Source organism: Corvus moneduloides, chromosome 4, assembly GCF_009650955.1.
Source record: "Corvus moneduloides isolate bCorMon1 chromosome 4, bCorMon1.pri, whole genome shotgun sequence".
Taxonomy (NCBI): Eukaryota; Metazoa; Chordata; class Aves; order Passeriformes; family Corvidae; genus Corvus; species Corvus moneduloides.
Window position 1 is genome coordinate 21,397,320 of NC_045479.1, and position 18,101 is coordinate 21,415,420.

Sequence of the window (18,101 nt, forward strand, 5' to 3'; positions counted from 1 at the left end):
GGGCGTGCCGCGAGCCCCGGAGGCGGGGCCGCGACAACCAAAACAACGGCCCGGCCCGGCAGCCCTTGCGCCCGCGCCCCGCCGCCACCTTTCCCGGCGCCGCTGCCCGGCGGGGCCCGCTCGGGGCGCGAAGTGGGGGCGGAGACCCCACCCCGTCCCGCTGCCGCCATGAAGCTCCGCGTTCGGCTGCAGAAGCGAACGGCAGCCCTGGAGGTGCAGGGGGCGGAGCCAACGCTGGGGGAGCTGCGCGCGCAGCTGCGCCTGGCCCTGCTGCCCGCCTGGGGGTACAGGTAGCGAGCGGAGCGAACCATCGTGAGGGGGTGCCGGGGGGGGGAGGTGATGCCGGCCGTGCGCGGGCCGGGTCGGCGGGGCCGTACCACGCGGTGCGGGGGGAGGGATCTGCCCCCCGGCCCCGCGGGCGCGGTGCTGCCCCCTGCGGGCGGGGCGGCGCTGCTGCGGCCCGGCGGCGCGTGGCGGGGATCGCTCGCGGAGCGCCTGCCCCGCCGCGGGACCAGCGCTGCTTCCCGGCTGGGCGCTGCGGAACGGGAAGGCAAAACTTCGGGCGTGCTCCGCTGTGAAATGCTCGGCCAGAGCTGACTGAGATTTCTGCGCGGTACTTATGTTACAGAATGCTGTAGGGTCTCAGTTTTGCACTTCTCTCCGGCTTCCTGGAGAATCTCGGTTTCAGTTTCATAAACGTTTTATCTGTGAGCAACTCACGGCATCCTCCGTAGGAGAGTAAAGCCTGCAGAATCGCTTTAAGAACCGCCTGTAAAAGGGGAGCGTTTTCTGATGGTGGCTGAAGGGTTTGTATCACAAACCTTTAATTAGGTCCGACGTGCTGGTGTTTCACTGGTGATTCACACAGCAGTGTGGGCAGGAGGAATCTGAAGTTACTGCTTGTCTTGCTGCAGTGGGTGTATTTTATAGCTGATACTGGGTAGCTGCTTCCCTGCTAACCAGTTTCATTTCTGGGGGTTTTTTTTTGGCCTGAAGCATCTTATTTTATTACCCTCATTTGCAGCTAGCATTCTATAGGACAGCTGCTGATCTTTGAAATTAATGTTTAGCTCGATGGGAAAGCAAGGTGGTTGAGCCTTCAACACTATTTATTTTTAAATAATCTGAGGCAGTAGTTATTTAGAGCTCGTTTTCCTAGCTGTGATACCTTCTATTTTGAAGGGCACTTGTTTGCTTTCTTTCATAACTGTTTTATGAGCAATTTCTGTAAATGAAGTTTTATTTACCAAGCAGCTACAGCAACTTAAAATGTACTTGGCAAGAAATGTGGGGAAATAATTTCATACAATCTTTTTTCTATCTCTATCTATTTCACTATTTCTTTAACATGTAGGTAATTAGTAATGGATTAAGCTGCATGGCACAATACTCTTGTAATATACAGTATGCATTTCTAACTGTAGAATTATAGAGCCATTAAGGTTGGAAAGGAGCTCCAAAATCATCAAATCCATCTTCGACCAATCACTACCAGATCAACTAAACCAAAGTACCAGTTGCCATGTCCAGTGGGTGGCTATCCAGGGTCAGCCAACCATGTTTCCTTACGTTTTTGTTTTTTTTAATTATTTTGCAGTTCTGATACCACATTTTCAATAACATTGAACAGAAAAGATGCTCTCACAGAGGATCAGAAGACCTTAGCTTCCTACGGGATTGTTTCTGGTGATTTGATTTGCTTACTACTAGAAGAGCCAGATGGACAACCCAGCCTACCTCCTCCTCCACCTCCTTCTGCTCCTCCACCATTTCAGAATGGTCATGAGCCGTCCACCTTGACCCCCAACAAAAGTCAGGCCAACAGTCCAAAAGGAGAAGGGCAGAATGAGCAGTCTAACAATGAGAAGGCTCAGGTGGAAGTTCAAGAGAGTGATGAGAGGGTAAGTACACGAGAATTTTCCTGTACAGCACAGGGCAAAAAAGAAGGTATCCTGTTGTGTCAGTTGCTGTACTACTTAGGAGATAATCTCTTCAGAATATTTGGCTCCTTATATTTGCCTGATATATATTCAGTTATTTGAATGGACATTCATCTCTATTCATTGTATTTTACTGTGGCACAGAAGCTAATTCAGAGAGCTCAAAGTGTTTCAGGAGTAAATGTTTTTGCTGGAACATACACTTAAGGAAGTAAGGATTACATTTCTTACCTGCCTCAGTGCTATTTTCTTGAGGAAACTGATTCTAGATAGGAGCAGATGCAACAGGCACTGTCGGAAGATAGGCTCTTTTTCTTACCCCCTTTCCTGACCCTTCCCTTAGGTAAATCTGTTTACAGGTTTCATTCTACTTCTTTTAAATAAAGTGTCTGCGTAGTTTTGTCAGTTACTAATAACAGGCTATGATTTTGGTAGAATAAAGGAAGCTACAGTGAAGCCACAGCCCTCCTCAAGTGGCAGCAGGTGCACTCCATTGATTGATTTCTCCCCACCCCTGCTTTTTAGGCCTGTTGTGTTTGTTGGCAGCCCAAGTTACCATTTTGGTTACTTGCCATGCATATTGGCTAAGTTCAAATAAATGGTGATAGTACAGTGATTAAATTATTCCTGTGTATGTTGCAAAAATTCAGATGAAGGTTTAATATATTATGATCACTTTGTCTTTAGTTAGTATATGCAATAAAATAACACTCTTTCATGAAGGGTTTGCATTATAAAGATTAAAAAATACAAAGGCTACATGTATAGTTCCAGTCTCCATCTGGAATGCTAGAATATGGAGGTATAGTGAATCTGTACAACTTGTATGGGAAATCAGGCTGGAATAAACAGATGTTTAATGATGATGTATATAGAGGTGTAATTTCTGACATATGTTTTGCTTTCCCCTGAAGGCAGGATCCAGCCTAGAATTTCCTTCTGGATTAGTCCCAGAAGATGCTGACCTGGAAGAAGGTACAGGTTCCTATCCCTCTGAACCCATGCTGTGCAGTGAAGCTGCTGATGGTGAAATACCCCATTCCTTAGAGATGCTCTACCTTTCTGCTGACTGTACCAGTGCCACTGATGCCTTGATCGTTCTGGTTCATCTTCTCATGATGGAAACAGGCTATGTACCTCAGGTAGGTAGGTGCACCACCAAACAGCAATTTCTGGGTCAGTGTAGGGAAGCTGTGGAATATACAAGATGCATCTGAGGATCTGCTTCTGCCTTTGTATATATCAGTTGGCTGCAGGGGCTGCTGAAGGATCAGCTTCTCTAATTTCCCTGACCAGAAAGTCTTCAGGCTAAAGATAGAGCAGCTTCTAGGTGTGGAAGAAGAGGCCTGTACCTGTGTTTGTTTTGGTCCTCAGCCTCACAGGGACCCAGCTGAACCTCCTGCTCCTGCCTTACACTATTGAGCATGTGCTGATGTGCTTAGATTGTAGCACTTCCCCAAAGTACTGCCTTAAGAGTCAGCGTTGTCTCAGTGCTATCCTGTCAAGTGGTGCTTAATGAGGCCTAGGTCTGCCAAAGCACTGCCTCTACTTCCATATTCAGCTAAGTGTCATGTTTGTCTTTGGTTCTACTAATCTATAGAGGTATCATACTCGAGCACCTATGGCAGTATGTCTGTACGAAGTATGGATTCACTTTTTCCCTTTGCATTTGCATTTTATGTTTACTAATATGTGGCTGAATGTGCAGAAAAAGACTTGGTCTTGGGCAGGTGTTTAGATTCTCGTATTTTTTCTTGCAGTGAGGCTTACTAAGCACATGTGGGTGTCAGGTTGACCAATACCAATTTAATAAATATGCTAAGTTCATTGCATCCCCCTAATTTGAAATACTGTGTAAAGAATACATTTGCCCCTGGGGATGAAGTTTGGTTATGTCAGTGAGCAGGCTTGGAGGTAGGAAGGATGATTGCCGTGCAGATTTAAGAGAAAAGAAAGAATCTACTTTCACTTGTGGTTACATTGTATCTGTATCAGTACCTCTGAAATTCCATCTGAGCCTCTTCATGCTGAAATTGAAAGCCAGCCTGTTAGTTGACTCAGATTTTCTAATTAACTTCAAACTATGATTCTAAAGCCCTGTCAAATACTGTAAGTTCACAGAAAAGGTACAATAAATTTTTTTTTTTTTTTTTTTTTTTTGTGCAGCAAGTTAGTTATGTGGAATTGTCAGAATGTTGGAATGGATGGATGTGTCTCAAAGAAATAGGTGTGAGTGCTCACTGAACGTCCTTTCCTATCAGGACGAAAAATTTACTGAACTTCACTTAGATTTGTTGTTAGTTTTGGGGAAAATAGTGTAGAATCAGACATATTCGTAATCACTGTGTCATAATGTGCATTAGGACTGACCTAAGAGTTGAATTGCAAACATCATTCTGCCATTTCCTAACTTCTAATCCTTTTCTCACCCCTCAGCATTGGCACATTGCAGAAGTATGACAGTGTGTTTGTTACCCCTTTGCATTTGTAGGGGATAGAAGCCAAGGCAGTCTCTATGCCAGAGAAATGGAGAGGGAATGGTATTTATAAGCTACAGTACACACATCCCCTTTGTGGAGAAGGTTCTGCTGGTTTGACTTGTGTGCCTCTGGGAGAGCTTATTGCTATTAATGGTAAGTCAGTAATGTCTTTATCCTGGATGCACGTTCCTAAGTATCACCATTGTTTAGGAAGAGAAAACTTAAGTGTCCTTTGTGTGCTCTGCTTTGAACTACACCTTTATTACTTGGGTTGCTGAGGTGCAGGAGTTGCCACTTCCTGATGCTGAATACTCTTGGCATTTCTAGTCTCTGTGTTAACTGTTTATTTCCCAGTTGTTGTAACAGATTAATCCTTAGGAGATTCACCTGGCCTTTTCATTGCAATATTGTAGAAATATGTTTGTTGTCTAATTTCACAGGAGCTTTGGTACACATTGCCAGACATGAAGGAAGTAGATTTGCATCAGCTACAATGTTTTGGCTTCTTTTATGTTATTTGCAAGACTTACAATTTCAGACTGTGTATTACTTCAGTAATGAAGTGGTCTTTGTTGTCTCACTGGATTTTAAATTCTGAAATGTCTTTCTTTCTTATATTTGTAGCAACATTAAAAATCAATGAAGAGATTAAAAGTGTTAAGAGAATCCAGCTATTGCCATCATCCTTTGTTTGCTTTCAGGATCCAGGTATGTCTGAGCTATGATACTCATAGTAGTAAATTGAAAAGTAAAGAAGTGACACAGTGGGTAAGAATATGCTTTAGTAGAGCACCAGATAGGTACAGAATAACAAAAAAGAATAAAAATGTGGTTACCATTTGGGTTAGTCGTAACCTTGTGGTAAGAGGAATTCGGAGTGTAGCCATTTACTCATACTTTGTTATTAGCACAAATTGTATTTCTTGGATTAACAAGGTAAGGAAAGAACCTCTCAAAGCTCAGTTTAGCCTTCGGCCCATATGCCTGTTATTTATGAGGTCTTAAGCACATGTGTGTGTGGGAGACAGAGGAGTAGAAACTCCTGCAATTAAAGGAGGCTTTGATTTACAACCCTGGAAGAGACTAGGTCTGGCTTAATTGACAGAGATTTGTGGACTTTAAGCAAAAGGATTACAAACTTGTGTTCCTATCATTATAAGTAAAATTGTACACTGGGTGTTTTGGTGAAGGGTTTTAAAATATAATAGTGTGATTTTATATAGTTTAAGAATGTAGATGGTATAAGAGAGACAACTGTGTGTACGTGACATGAGAAGTTATTGGTCAAGACATAGCTGCATTGCAGTGAGAAGTGCCACAGGTGATAGGTCATTAATCTAAAAGTGTCATTTTAAGTATCTATTGGATTAGAAAGTTATAAATTACGATGTAACCCTAAATCTTGTCACTAGTCACCATTACTCAGAGGTGTTGTAAAATCTCACTCCTTGACTGATGCGTTTGTTATTTTAAACAATAAATTCGTGTAGTTGCATAGTCCCATCCCTTAAAGTTATTTTCCTCCCACATGTGAAAGTGCGGGAGACGGACACGTGTGAATCTCTGGGACATCAGTGCTGGGTGATATCCCCTTTCTGCCTGGCAGCTCAGGACTTCAGAAGTTGATGGTACCTCCACCCTTGTTGTGGCACCATAGTTGTTAAATTCTTTTTGTCAGGAAACATGTGCTGACCACATAGGTTTCTCCAGAGTGGCAGGATTAGAGGGAAGACTAAAGTGAGGGAGGAGAGAAGGGCAGATTGATGTAGATCCTTGTGAGCACAGACCTGACCACCCTTACATTCTCAGAAGGATATGAGCTGCTTTATTGGCAGTCCAGGCTGACTCAGTTTCCTATGTTCTGTGTAGTCACTGATGTACAAGTCTAATTGAAAGGCTGTAGAAGAGCTGAGTGCTGAAATGTGTCCAATACACCAGTAAAGTCTCCCGGCTCCTCTTTCTTCAGGGAACAGAAAAGAAAAATACTTCTGTCAGAGAAATGAAGCTTGCAGGCTTTTAGAACATAGGTTTATGTAGGGCAGGAGCTTTGAAATATGACAAAGGAAGCTCTGACACCTTCAGAGTCAGTTTCTTTGCAGAGAACTCAGGTCTCTCCCTTAATTGTGCTTTTTAAGGCCAAAGGGAAAGCTTAACCTGACCATGGAACTGGCCTCTAGTTTGTCAATGATTGACTTGTTGCAGGATAGTTACTCTAGCAGCAGAGCTGCTCCCATCAAGACCACAGGCAGATTGAAGTTGTGCTAATAAGAAAACTGTAATTCTTATGTAATTTTTGCATTATAATCTCTTGAATTTAAGCTTTTTCTCTCCCTTCTTTGATAGAGAAGGTTGCAGGTGTTTACAAAGATCTTCAGAAATTATCCCGTCTCTTTAAAGACCAGCTGGTTTACTCTCTCCTGGCTGCTGCCCGACAAGGTGAGAGAAAATATTTACAATTAGAGATGGTACTTAATTTTTGAGGATGGAAGGAAGGGGGTCTATCTAAAGGCTTGAAGGAAAAGTGTTAGAAACAGCTGTTCAGTGATAGGCATATAAAGAGTAAACACAAAGTAATATATACATGGTAAAGAAATTTAGCATTAAAATATTATCTTTGTAACTCAAAAATGTTAATCTTTGTAACTCAGAAAATGTTAATATAATTATGGTTTTAATTTTGATTGCTTTAGTCTCACTTCAGAGATGGAAATGGAGTGGCTGTTTTCCATGCATAACGATGAGGAAATCCTACTACAGTAATTTTGTAGCAATAGTTCTTGAGTTTTGATCTATTTCTTTGTCAAAACAGAAAAATTTATTTAGCATCATATTTGGAAGTCTGACCTCAGGAGTGGTCTTATTAGGAACTGGTCATTGAGGGCTTGGAGAGGATGGTGGGAAGTAACCCAGTGTTTGTAAAGCAGTAGGAAGCCAAGCTTTGTCTGCATAGTTACTGCCATAAAAGGTCTCAGCTCTGTATTCTGAATTCAGTGGAATTCCCTCTAGACTTCAGTGCATGAAGGTTTTATGCGAGTCATGTGCCCTGTATTTCTGGTTTTTTGCAAGCTCATGAAGTTGGGCAGGTCTTTTTTTTTCTTTACTTATTCCTTAGCTCTGTAGCCTATAAGCACACTTTGGTGTGTGGAATGTTTCTTAGGTGTAGTGCTCAGTATAAAGTGTCATTTGCCCTATTTTGTGCACCTTACAAGTGTAGTTAGAGTTGTAAGAGATCTGTTTTGCAATATCACAGTAGTTGCTCAGAAAAGTGATGTAACTCAGGCATCAAAGGGAGAGGATGTAGGGGAAAGATTATGTTCTTTTTTCTTTTAGGGTCTTTAGAGATAGAACCACTACCTCAGTGGTGTTGAGTTTACTCTATTTTTTCTGAACTTACTTTCTTCTTTCTCTAGCTTTGAACTTACCAGATGTGTTTGGGTTAGTGGTCCTTCCTCTTGAGCTCAAGCTTCGGATTTTCAGACTTCTGGATGTCCGTTCCCTCATCTCTCTCTCTGCCGTTTGCCGTGATCTCTACACAGCTTCCAATGACCAGCTTCTCTGGAGGTTTATGTATCTGCGGGATTTCCGAGGTAATGTCGAGACACCTCTTTTTCTGGTTACATTCCCCTGTTAACAGAGGGATTAGGTCTGACAGGTTTTGATAAGAGGCTCCTCAGGCAACCAATAATGATGTTTAAACACTGTGAGTAAATGCAGTTGTTTGTGATACTAACCAGTACAGCTGGTCAGGTGTGATTCAGCAGGATGCACAGTTTTCTGCCAAGGAAAATTGTTGGCAATCTTCTGAGCCACTACTGCTGCTCCATGTGGTTCTTCCCATTATGTGGTGCAGGCTTTCCTTGTTTTCATCTGTTTCCTTTGCTACCTTGGTGTATTGGCTACTGCATATTTTAGGAAGTGGAGGGAAGATACATTCCTGCTTCAATTTCTCACAAGAGAGTGAAGAAACAGAGGTAATCAAGGGAAGTGCGGTCAGAAGGCAAAGGCAGGGACAATGTTTCTGGGATTTCTCTGTTTAATAACATTTGGAGATGATGCTTTACATTGAATGGGTGTGCAAGTAGATTACCTATTGAATGGACCTGGAGCTTTATATTTTTTAAGATGCATTATCTTTATGAAAAGACATATTGACCCGAAGTGGTTTTTTGTATCTTGGTTATTCTTTGAGTTCTGACAAACTGCAGGTATCTGTGGCACAAGATCTGTTGCTTTTTGTAATTTTTTGCTTCTCTTTGTAGATCCTATTGCAAGGCCTCGTGACACAGACTGGAAAGAAGTAGGTGGCTTTTTTATAGAATTTCTCTGAGATCAATCTTAGTTTGAGAATTAAGTATAGACTTTGGGAGACAGTAACTTTGAGTTAAAGTTTAGCTTCAAAGTGTGGTTTTCTGTGTGTGCATGTTGGTCAGACCAGGTTAAAGGAGCATCAACAAGTTACGTGGTGCATGCTCAAATTGTGTGTTAAGAGATCTTCCAAAGATGCTGTGCCTGGTCTTTGGTGGGCAGGGGAATTGCTGCTCTGGGTTTTCAGACTGGTGAGGAGTGCTTTTTTGAAAAGTGCTGTAAAACTGAATGCAGGTGCTGAAGCTGGAACACTTAGCTTCAAAATGCCTTTTTTTCTGTCTGCAGCTATACAAGAAAAAGTTGAAACAGAAGAAGGAGGCCCTGAGATGGAGGCACATGATGCTTCTGCCCCCTATACCTCATCCAATCCCCTTTCATCCCAACCCATTCTATCCTAATCCCTTTCCACCCAACCCATTCCCATCAAATCCAATCTATCCCCCAATGATCATTGGGGGAGAATATGATGAGAGACCAACGCTTCCATATGTTGGAGACCCAATTAACTCACTCATTCCTGGCCAGGGAGAAGCACCAGGTCAGTTTCCTCCATTCAGACCACATTTTGACCCAATTGGCTCCCTGCCTGGAGCAAACCCCACGCTTCCAGGACGAGTTGGTCCCAGTGACAGGTTTTCACCTCGACCCAGCCGGGGCCGCCCCATGGACATTCGCCGTGCATTCATTTGATCGCTGCTTTTTCCTGCAGGGAGTTTTGTAGTTGCTGAGCTTGCTTTCTAACTGATTGCAAATCCCAGGCACTAACATCTGCCTTCAGATTGTCTCAAGAACATGTGTGCATGGTAATGTCCCAACTACAGAGGCTGGGTTTGTTTTGTGCTCTGGTAGTGCTGTACCACCTGGCACTTAAGGTCTGTTCCTCACAGAGCTACGACTTAGAGCAGTTTGTTCTGCTTCCCCCCCTCCTTGCCCTTAATCGTCTGTGAAGTGCTACTTAGAGACCAGGATACTGGCCAAATCCTTACTGCATCAGATAAAGAGCACTTTAAATACTAACTCTCTACTTGTCTGTCTTATTTGAAGAGTTTTACTAAATTGCCAGGATGAAAGGTTTTGTTTAAAATCTACCCAACTCAGTAATAGTCTTTATTAACAAAAAAGTTACCGTGTACCACATAGAACAGGATACTGCCACTTATGGTAGATGTGTGTTCATGGAAAGTTTTAAAGGAGTTGTTTCCTTTTTCCTTTATTAGGTAAAAAGCGTTTTTGTATTGTTACTTAATGCACAAAGAACACAGCAAAGGGATTTTCTTTATAATGGAAATATTAGAACACAAGTAAATTCATTTTACAAACAACTGAGTAAAGTCATGCTACGGTGCAACTCAGAAGTCTAAGCAGAAGCAGAGCAATTTTACAAAGAATCAGCAGCAAAACTTTTGACTTTCTCCTTGACTTTACAAATAAGGATCTGTAGTACATGACTGCATTTACTCTGTTTGAACTAAAAGTGGTGTGAAAATGCATCTTTTCTCCCTCTCTGACTTACTTAAAGAATTAAATAGGCTGACCTGGTTGCAGTGGAAATGGGATTACAACAACATGAGAAGCAGAATGAATTCTGACTTCAGTAAATTCTGTTTAATTCCATTACTTAAGTATCAGATTATATCTTGCCAAAAGGAAATGTGTTGTAGCATGTTACGAGCACCTTTCAAGTGTTGTCTTATTAACTATTGAGCAGCTAACAAGACCACTGTTAAAGTCTCCTCGTGAGACCTGCAGGCTGATGCTGGAGCTCAGTTAAAGGAAGACTGGAATGACTAAACTTTGCTAGAACTTTTAATTTCTTATGTATTTTTTAAGATGATTGATCTAATTGTTTCTATAAATGTAAATGGTACTGATGACTGTTGTGACAACTGATATTATTTTCTAAAACTTTTTTGAAATTCCACCTGGAAATGGAATGACATTTCCTGTTAAATACAAGCTATTTAATCAGTAAAACTTATGTGCTTTTTCAGGTGATATTTCAGTGGTTCATCTTGTTTTGTATAAAATCAGCTGACTTCAATAAGGTCAGGAAGTTTTGCCAGTGGAAGTAAAATATAATACTTTATTTTGCTGTCAAAAGTTGTATTGCTTCTTTCTTCCCTTTTCTACTTCACAGCAATAGTTTTCCTTCACTACCAAGATTAGCCTTAACTTTTAACATTTGCCTTCAGTGGTTGAATTGCTTTGTTCCAAAAGAATTTTCACAAGTGAAATGTATAGTCAGACCTCTTAGAGTTTACAGCAATTCTTTATATTCCACTGATTGTAAAAAAGGGAAATCTACACTGCACTTGTCTTGCATAATTTTGTCCTTGTGATTAGTGCTTCAGCAATGCATAATGTTCAGATAAGATTATAGAGCTTTAACTGATAAAATAATTCATGAAATATCCTTTTCCTTTTTTCCCCAAGCTATTTCTGGGAACAGTGATCACATAATGCATGTGAGAAGTTAATTTTGTGGTGGCAGTGGTACTCACATTGCCAATGCCTCCATGACAGTCACGTGGTTTGCCCTGCTGGCAAGCTGTGTGCTGCTCTGGAATTGGTCCCTTTTTGCCGTGAAGACAATCACAAAGTGACCTGAAGATATTCCTTCCTTTTTTGTTGTCCTTCACATTGTAGTAAAGGTATTGTGAGCCAAAGATTAAGGAACCTGACTTAGCTGGAACTGTAAAGTTCCTTAAAGAGGAGTTCCTGTTATTCATAAAACAGGGTATAAAGTGAGTATCTCAGGACCAACAGTATAAAATTAGAAGACAAAACGTAGGAAATACTTGAAAACTAGCTGCTTGCTTTGTTTATTTGCCTAAGTCAAGTGTATTTGTCATTGCTGTTGCAAACTGCAAGAGAGAAAACACAAAAGATGAAATGCCTGAAGATGAGCATTCCTTACCTGTGCTGTTCATCAGTATGCAGCACTGTAAAGATTGCTACTAAGTCACTTGGAAATAAGGAACTATTATCCTTGGCTTTTCTGTGTATTGTTTTATCTTATTCATGAAACTTTAAGCTAACCAGATGAAGCAACTGAGCCGTACACAAGGTGTGGGGTCTCGCGTACCTGCTTGTGACTAGTGGAAGATGGTAAAATACCACTGCATTTACAAGTAGGACTGCTGTTCTTTTGGACCTTAGCTTGCCTGGGAAGGTGTGTTCCATTCCTCTTGAAATACCACACCTAGCTATGACAAGAAAGTCAAGGTGTTCCTCAGTTTGTAGCTAAACAGCGAAATGTAAACTGATTTTCCAGGTGGTGGATACAATTGGGTGTCGTAGCTGTGTCCGAGCTACTGAATGGGGTGAATCCAAACACACAAACCTACTCATGTTTCCTGGCTTCCATGCAAAGAAAATTAAAGCAAATAGGACAAAAGAAGCTCTGGCCAGGTGCTTAGTTTTCACATCTGTGTGAGAAAGATCCCAAGGTGTGCTGTGGGACATGTGTGCCCTGTGATTTAAATGTAGCTTCTCTCTACCAATTTTTCTGTTGTTTTCTTACTGCCCCTGCTGTTATATTTAGGTACCTAAATGCCTCTTGGGTATACCTTAGCTTCCCATTCAAAAGGAAAATACCCCTTGTATTCCCTCTTTTGTTTAGAGTGTAGGGGTTTTGGCGTAGAAAGCCAGCATCAAAGGCGATAACTTGAATATGGGCTGATGCATTTGTGAATCTTGTGCTAGCCACAACATCTAGTATGTGAGCATCGTAGCTGTAGACTTGAAGTGTACTGTTGGGACAGTTACAGGACACAACATCGATTTTCATCATTCTAACTTTGGAAATCAATTCTGTGTTCTAAAGCACTTCTGTGAATAGAACTGAAGGTGCTTTTTCAGGAAGTAGGACTAAATAAATTAATCTGAGAGTGCCTGTTGTTTGTACTTGATGCTGCAACTTAAAGCCAGGAGGAGGGGAGATGCAATGCTGTTTGCTTGTCCCTTGAAAGATGACAGCTGGGAGCTATAGGCAGATGAAGAGATTGAGTCACTGCTGGGTATCAAAGCTGACAGTGCTCTCCTGTTCCTGTGGTCTGTCAGAGGACAGCCCTGCTGTGTTCAAGTGCAGCTTCAGCAAATGACCCAGCTGTTACACTTCCAGCGATGGACTGCTGTTGATTTATGGGGTCATGTCGTACTAGTCACCATTCCTTTTTTGTATATGTTGTGTTGGTAAGGGAGTTGTAGAGTTTCAGGGGATAAAGCAATTGAGGATTCTTGCAGTAAACTTTCATTTCTGTCTCTGCATCTCTGGTGACCATTTAGTAGGGGAAGGCATAAACCATGCTGAGGGAAGTGTTACAGAAGGAAATCCTCTCCTGCCAGGGTTGTATTACCTCTTCTCCATATATGTGAAGCATGTTAATCTGCTATTCTTGCCAGTGGGACAGTGCTTGCTCAAGGCCATTTCTCACTCTTTTATTGCTCCTGGAGACTGCAAAAGAGCAGGGACTGTGTTTTTTTTTCTCAGATGATATATATTTATGATGCTACATTGTAAACTGCATGTCAAACCCTGAAGGACAGCACAGAACTGAGGAAAAAAAAAAACCAACAAACCCGAAACAGAAGACAAACCATCAGAGAGTAAGGTGGTTCTGTAATACTGAACTTGAGGTATAAATCATTGATCCAGATGAGTCTCTTGAGGACTTCCAATCTGGAAAAGCTATGCTGTTACTTGCCATTATATGTGCAAAGGCCTGCTCAGGGGTAGGTCATACAAGGTCCAGATGACTTCATTGGATTTAGATGTTCATTACAGGTACTATGCAGGAAGGATTTCCTAGTTTGGCTTTATTCCCACCAGTGAATCATGAGATCCAAGATGGCAAATGCAGCTGTTGCTTTTGCTGCTTTGGGGATCTCCTTGTTTAAGTGGCAGCAAAGATCTGGGCCATTGGCTCAAATTTTTTTTTAACTTACTGACCTCCCTGGGCATTCCTAAGTATCATCACGGCGACGTTGCCAAGGGAAGCACAAAGTCAAGTCTGGCCTCAAAGCTGTATGTTGAGGTGGGATGAGGACTGGAACCTGCATTAAATGTGTTACAAACAGACCTCCCAGGGTGCAAGGGGTAGGCTCTCAGCTGGTATAAATAGCTATAAATACGTGGATTTATCCAGGGTGAGTTTTTTCAATCATGGACGTAGTTTGTGTGGGTTTTGTCGTGTCCCAGTTCCAGTATATGTACACAGACACAGCTTTGTTCAGTGCTGCAGGCTTAGAGGAAAAGCACACCAGCAAAATCCATCTCTGTCTTCTCTGGAAGGATAATTCTTGGGAGTGGTCAGGGAGAACTAATACTGATTGTTACCTGCTTGGGACAATCCCAAAGGTGCCCTCCTGTGGCTTGGTGTCTCTGGATGCACCCAGGTCATCGTACTTGTAAAGCATAATTTTCCAATTCTGTTTCAGGTTTGTCACCTTGCATTCATTTTGCATTCACCCCAGCAAAGTCAGTGGGAATTCAAGGCAGGAGACAGGATTTCACTCCTGTCCATTCAGTATTATGGAACACTCAGCACACAGCTATGTGCACTTCATCAGCTCTGCTATTAATTAAGCATGTTCCTGAGGGACATACACAGCCAGATGTGACCAAGTCACCAAAGCACTTGGAGTTTAGCTGGGTTTTGTCTGGAATTCGTGTGAACTGTGAATGTGAGCTCGTGTTTTCAGAGGCAGGGGAAGAAGTTTTTTGTGTGGAAGACTCACTTCTTAGGTTATTTTTGAACTGAGGCTACTGGGTTAGAACATGACATTTTTCTCTTAGTACTTGAGAATCACACACAGGGGACATAAATGCAAGGCATGAAACAGAGATGTTTTATCTGCTATGAGCAGAGTGATCTGGAACAAACTAGCAGTCCATCTGGCTGACCTGCTCGTGTGATCTTTGGTGCTTACTGATGCCTGGTACCATATTTTTCGTGAACATCGTTTTTCTCTGAAAAGTGACTTTTTATGAAGTTGGTACCATGAAATTCCACACTTCACTGGATTTCCATGCTCAGGCATGCTCACTTTGTTGGTCAATGGATACTTATTCTTGACTCTACCTTTGCACATGTGTTTCTGAAAGAAGCCTTATTTTTTTTTAGCTTAACCTTAACAATAATTCAGTAATTGGAAGTTAACAATTGTATTGACTATATACAAATCAAAATAAAACCCAGTTTGCACTGTCATAACTGTTTTGACTCCACAGGGGTTAACAAGAGTAAAATTTGCTTTACAACTCAGTCATTTGAACAGATGTGATTCTGATTATGCACAAAACCCAATGAAATAGTGACACTTTTATACAGTCACTTCTCAGACGGTTATTCGAATATTTTCTTTGTATTAAAACAACTATAGTTTTCTAAATTCCCTTTACCCAGGTGTTAGTTGTAAATCGCTGGGTTCACTGAGTATATTCCAGGATGACATCAGGTATGACATAATGTAGAGTGAGGGCTGACAAAAGCACAGATCCAGCTGCAGGGACTGTTAATCAGAAAACAGGCTAGCAAATGATTTCCTCAGGTTGCGGATGGTCTCAGCTTTTGCTTCATCTTCAGTGGCATTTCCTCGCTGAGATGACTCAGATATGCTGAAGCTGTTTGTCAGGGACTGCGATTTACTGAAAGGGAAAACAGTTCAGACTCAGCAGGAGAAGATGGGAATTGAAAGCTGGTTACTCATGCTTTGTGTTTCATCACACAAATTCAAGGATGAAAGGAAAGGTTGGTATGGAAAATCTCCTTGTGCTAAGACATCCAGGAATGGGGGAGGTGGGACAGAATGGGGCATGGGCAAGTGGCTTAGTCCAAATTGGTGTGTGTTACTGAAAACATCTGCCTAGAAGTATGCAGTTGCCATTTGGTGAGGCTGTTGTGGGAAACCCGTAAGTAATTTCCCTGCCAATACAGAAGACGGCCTCGAAACATCTGATATGTTCTTCATGTCAGCTCAGGGTGCTTTTTGCACAGCCTTTTTCTAATATCTACAGATCCTAGCAGTTTGTCAGAGCACTTACTTCAGGTGTGGGTGTGGGGTGGTTTGCTGCTTGGACATTTCCGTGGGGCTCGGCTGGCTGGGAGCCCGGCCTTGGGCAGGAGGCCTGGGCTGCTGTGGAGAGAACGCGCCTGCCTTGGAGGCCTGGACTGGAGAGGACCCAGCTGCTGATCGGACTTGCTGCGGAGATCCAGGTGACCTTTGCTGCTGAGGGGAAGTGGACTGGGGACTCTGGGGCTGCTGTCCTTGAGGAGAGAGCCGCTGCTGCGGGGGCGCGTTTGTTCGTGGAGGCTGAGATGCTTGTGGCTGGCGTGGTCCGCCTGAAAGGGACATGTGAGATAAATGTGAGGAAGTGCATGTGGTGGGCAACAAGCACAGAACATCTCTACAGAAGGACAGGTTTTGCTAAGAGGAGAGACTCTTCAGAGTAACTTCATGGAGAAGAATAAGGCAAACCCTCTTTTACAGGCCTAAAATTGGTGTCATGCCCTCCTCTCTAGAGCTGTCCATTTCTCTGCCTTCTTCAGCACTGAAGAAGTCCCTCCACTCTCCCCAAAGGAAATCACTTCAACCTGCCTTACCCTTCATGTATCTGGTATTTCTTATCCTTGGTGAGCGCTTCCTGCTTGGGGAAGGAAGAGTCACTGGAGAACCAGCTCTGTGGGAAATGTAAGCTGACCCTGCTGGTTTAGTAAGGGACCCCAGTGGTCCCTTCACGGGCCCAGCAGTTTGATGTGAGGCACTCCATCCTATCACTATCCATACCTCTGTTCCAGAACCATCACCAGGTGGCTTCAGCTGCTTTGGTAGCAGACTCTCAGAACTGAAGAGGATGTGGAAAACAATTGGATGTGACATGAGAAATTGCTGGACATGACAGATAATACTGTGAGAACCTGACAAAAGTTGCAGGTAGTGTTGTGAGGGCTGTCTGGATTTCACAGGTGGTCCGGGGAGTTATGTGAGAAAAAGCTTTACTGAGAATTGAACGGGAGTACTGGAGACAGATGGGGAGTACTACCCTGCAAGGCCAACAGCTCATATCGATAGTATGGAATGCCAAGATTACATACATGTGTTTGGTATCAGAAATGCTAATTTTGGATGCAGCAAAACTGTGACCAATGAGAAAAAGATAATTAGAGGAGGGTGTTAATTTGGTAGAAGGTTGAAATGGAGAAAGGAAGGGAAGGTGGCAAAAATGAGGGTCTAATCAGTTATGTGAATTGAATGTTTGGTGTGACCTGGCTACCCACCCACGGGGTAGCCCTATGCTTCAGTGTACATCAGGACAATAAGCCAAACCTGTTGTTCTGACCAAGCCATGTAAGTCAAACCTGCTTCTGCTGTCAGGGGGAGCTGGGTATGTGCTCTTGCTGACATGGGAACTCCTGGACAGATGGATCAAGGATCCTGGCATTGCAACACTGGTGTCTGTTCCGAGCCTGACAACACTAGCATCTTCCCATCACTTCTTAACACTTGTAGCCACCACAGCTTTGTGCAAACACAATATACTCTGAGCCCAGAATCCTGCTCCAGTGCCAGTTCAAGTGGCCTTGTTTGGCTGGGCCAAGTTGTACCAGGGGTATCAACTGGATCTATATCAAATTATCATCCCACTTTCTGAGCTGCTGTGGGATATGACAGTATCTGCTTTAATAGTACACTGAATTTGCTGCCTGCTTGTCAGTGAATTGGAAAATGAGCAAAACCTTTATCCTGATTCCTTTTATTTGGAAGGCAAACTGATAAGACTCAGAGTTATCACTGTCATGGGACTCAGAGAACTGTACCTTGTGGAGGAGGCCGTGGTTGTGACAGTTGTCCCAGCGGAGGTCCAGTCTGAGATTTCATTGACACAGGCTGAACTTGTGGAGGCTGGAGGAAAAAAAGCCAATCCAGTTAATACAGAGTCCCCAAAGAGAAGCCCTGAAGTAATACAGGAACTGTAGAGTCATGAAGTGTTCCTTAAATACACACTCACACACATGCAGCATCTGGCTGGTAAAATCTCATGGGACCGTAATGGAGAGGTGAGTAATAAAGAGCATAGAAGTTGTTTGCTCACAGGGAATAACAATGAAGTTACAGTTTAGAATGTTTTTTAGGCAATCAGGAATTACCAAATGTATCTGGCCTGAGGGGTTCTCTTAGTCCCATCTCCCATTTTGGACAGTTGCCAGCACCAGATGTTCCAAAGGAAGGAGGGATGAACCATGGAAATGTCTATGGAGTAATCATCTCTGTACCCTAAGGGGTCTCCTCTTGATTGCTAATAAGCAAGGGCCAG

General features: G+C 42.7%; 2 protein-coding genes across 3 annotated transcripts in view; one reads left to right on the forward strand and one right to left on the reverse strand.

Annotated features, from left to right (window-relative positions):
* The first annotated feature begins 37 nt into the window (after window positions 1-37).
* FBXO7 (F-box protein 7) lies at window positions 38-10,885 on the forward strand. Its single transcript, XM_032107130.1, has 9 exons — window positions 38-290; window positions 1,598-1,901; window positions 2,855-3,082; window positions 4,432-4,573; window positions 5,045-5,128; window positions 6,764-6,856; window positions 7,831-8,007; window positions 8,680-8,717; window positions 9,071-10,885. The coding sequence occupies exons 1-9, from the start codon at window positions 169-171 to the stop codon at window positions 9,473-9,475; spliced, it is 1,593 nt and encodes a 530-aa protein (XP_031963021.1). The 5' UTR covers window positions 38-168; the 3' UTR covers window positions 9,476-10,885.
* Window positions 10,639-18,101, reverse strand: part of SYN3 (synapsin III) — a 188,597-nt gene continuing 181,134 nt past the window's right edge. For both annotated transcript variants that reach the window (XM_032107131.1, XM_032107132.1), the window contains 3 exons: window positions 17,605-17,689; window positions 15,831-16,128; window positions 10,639-15,434 (listed from right to left, as the gene is read on the reverse strand). In XM_032107131.1, coding sequence (XP_031963022.1) covers window positions 15,302-15,434; window positions 15,831-16,128; window positions 17,605-17,689 — 516 coding nt within the window. In that variant the 3' untranslated portion in view covers window positions 10,639-15,301. The remainder of the gene's footprint in view (window positions 15,435-15,830; window positions 16,129-17,604; window positions 17,690-18,101) is intronic.

What these genes read in the sequence shown, in the direction of transcription:
- FBXO7 (XM_032107130.1), top strand. Translation starts at nt 169, where the DNA reads ATGAAGCTCCGCGTTCGGCTGCAGAAGCGAACGGCAGCCCTGGAGGTG. An exon ending in GTATCTGCGGGATTTCCGAG is followed by an intron (nt 8,008 to 8,679) that starts GTAATGTCGAGA and finishes TTCTCTTTGTAG; the next exon opens with ATCCTATTGCAAGGCCTCGT. An exon ending in GTGACACAGACTGGAAAGAA is followed by an intron (nt 8,718 to 9,070) that starts GTAGGTGGCTTT and finishes TTCTGTCTGCAG; the next exon opens with CTATACAAGAAAAAGTTGAA.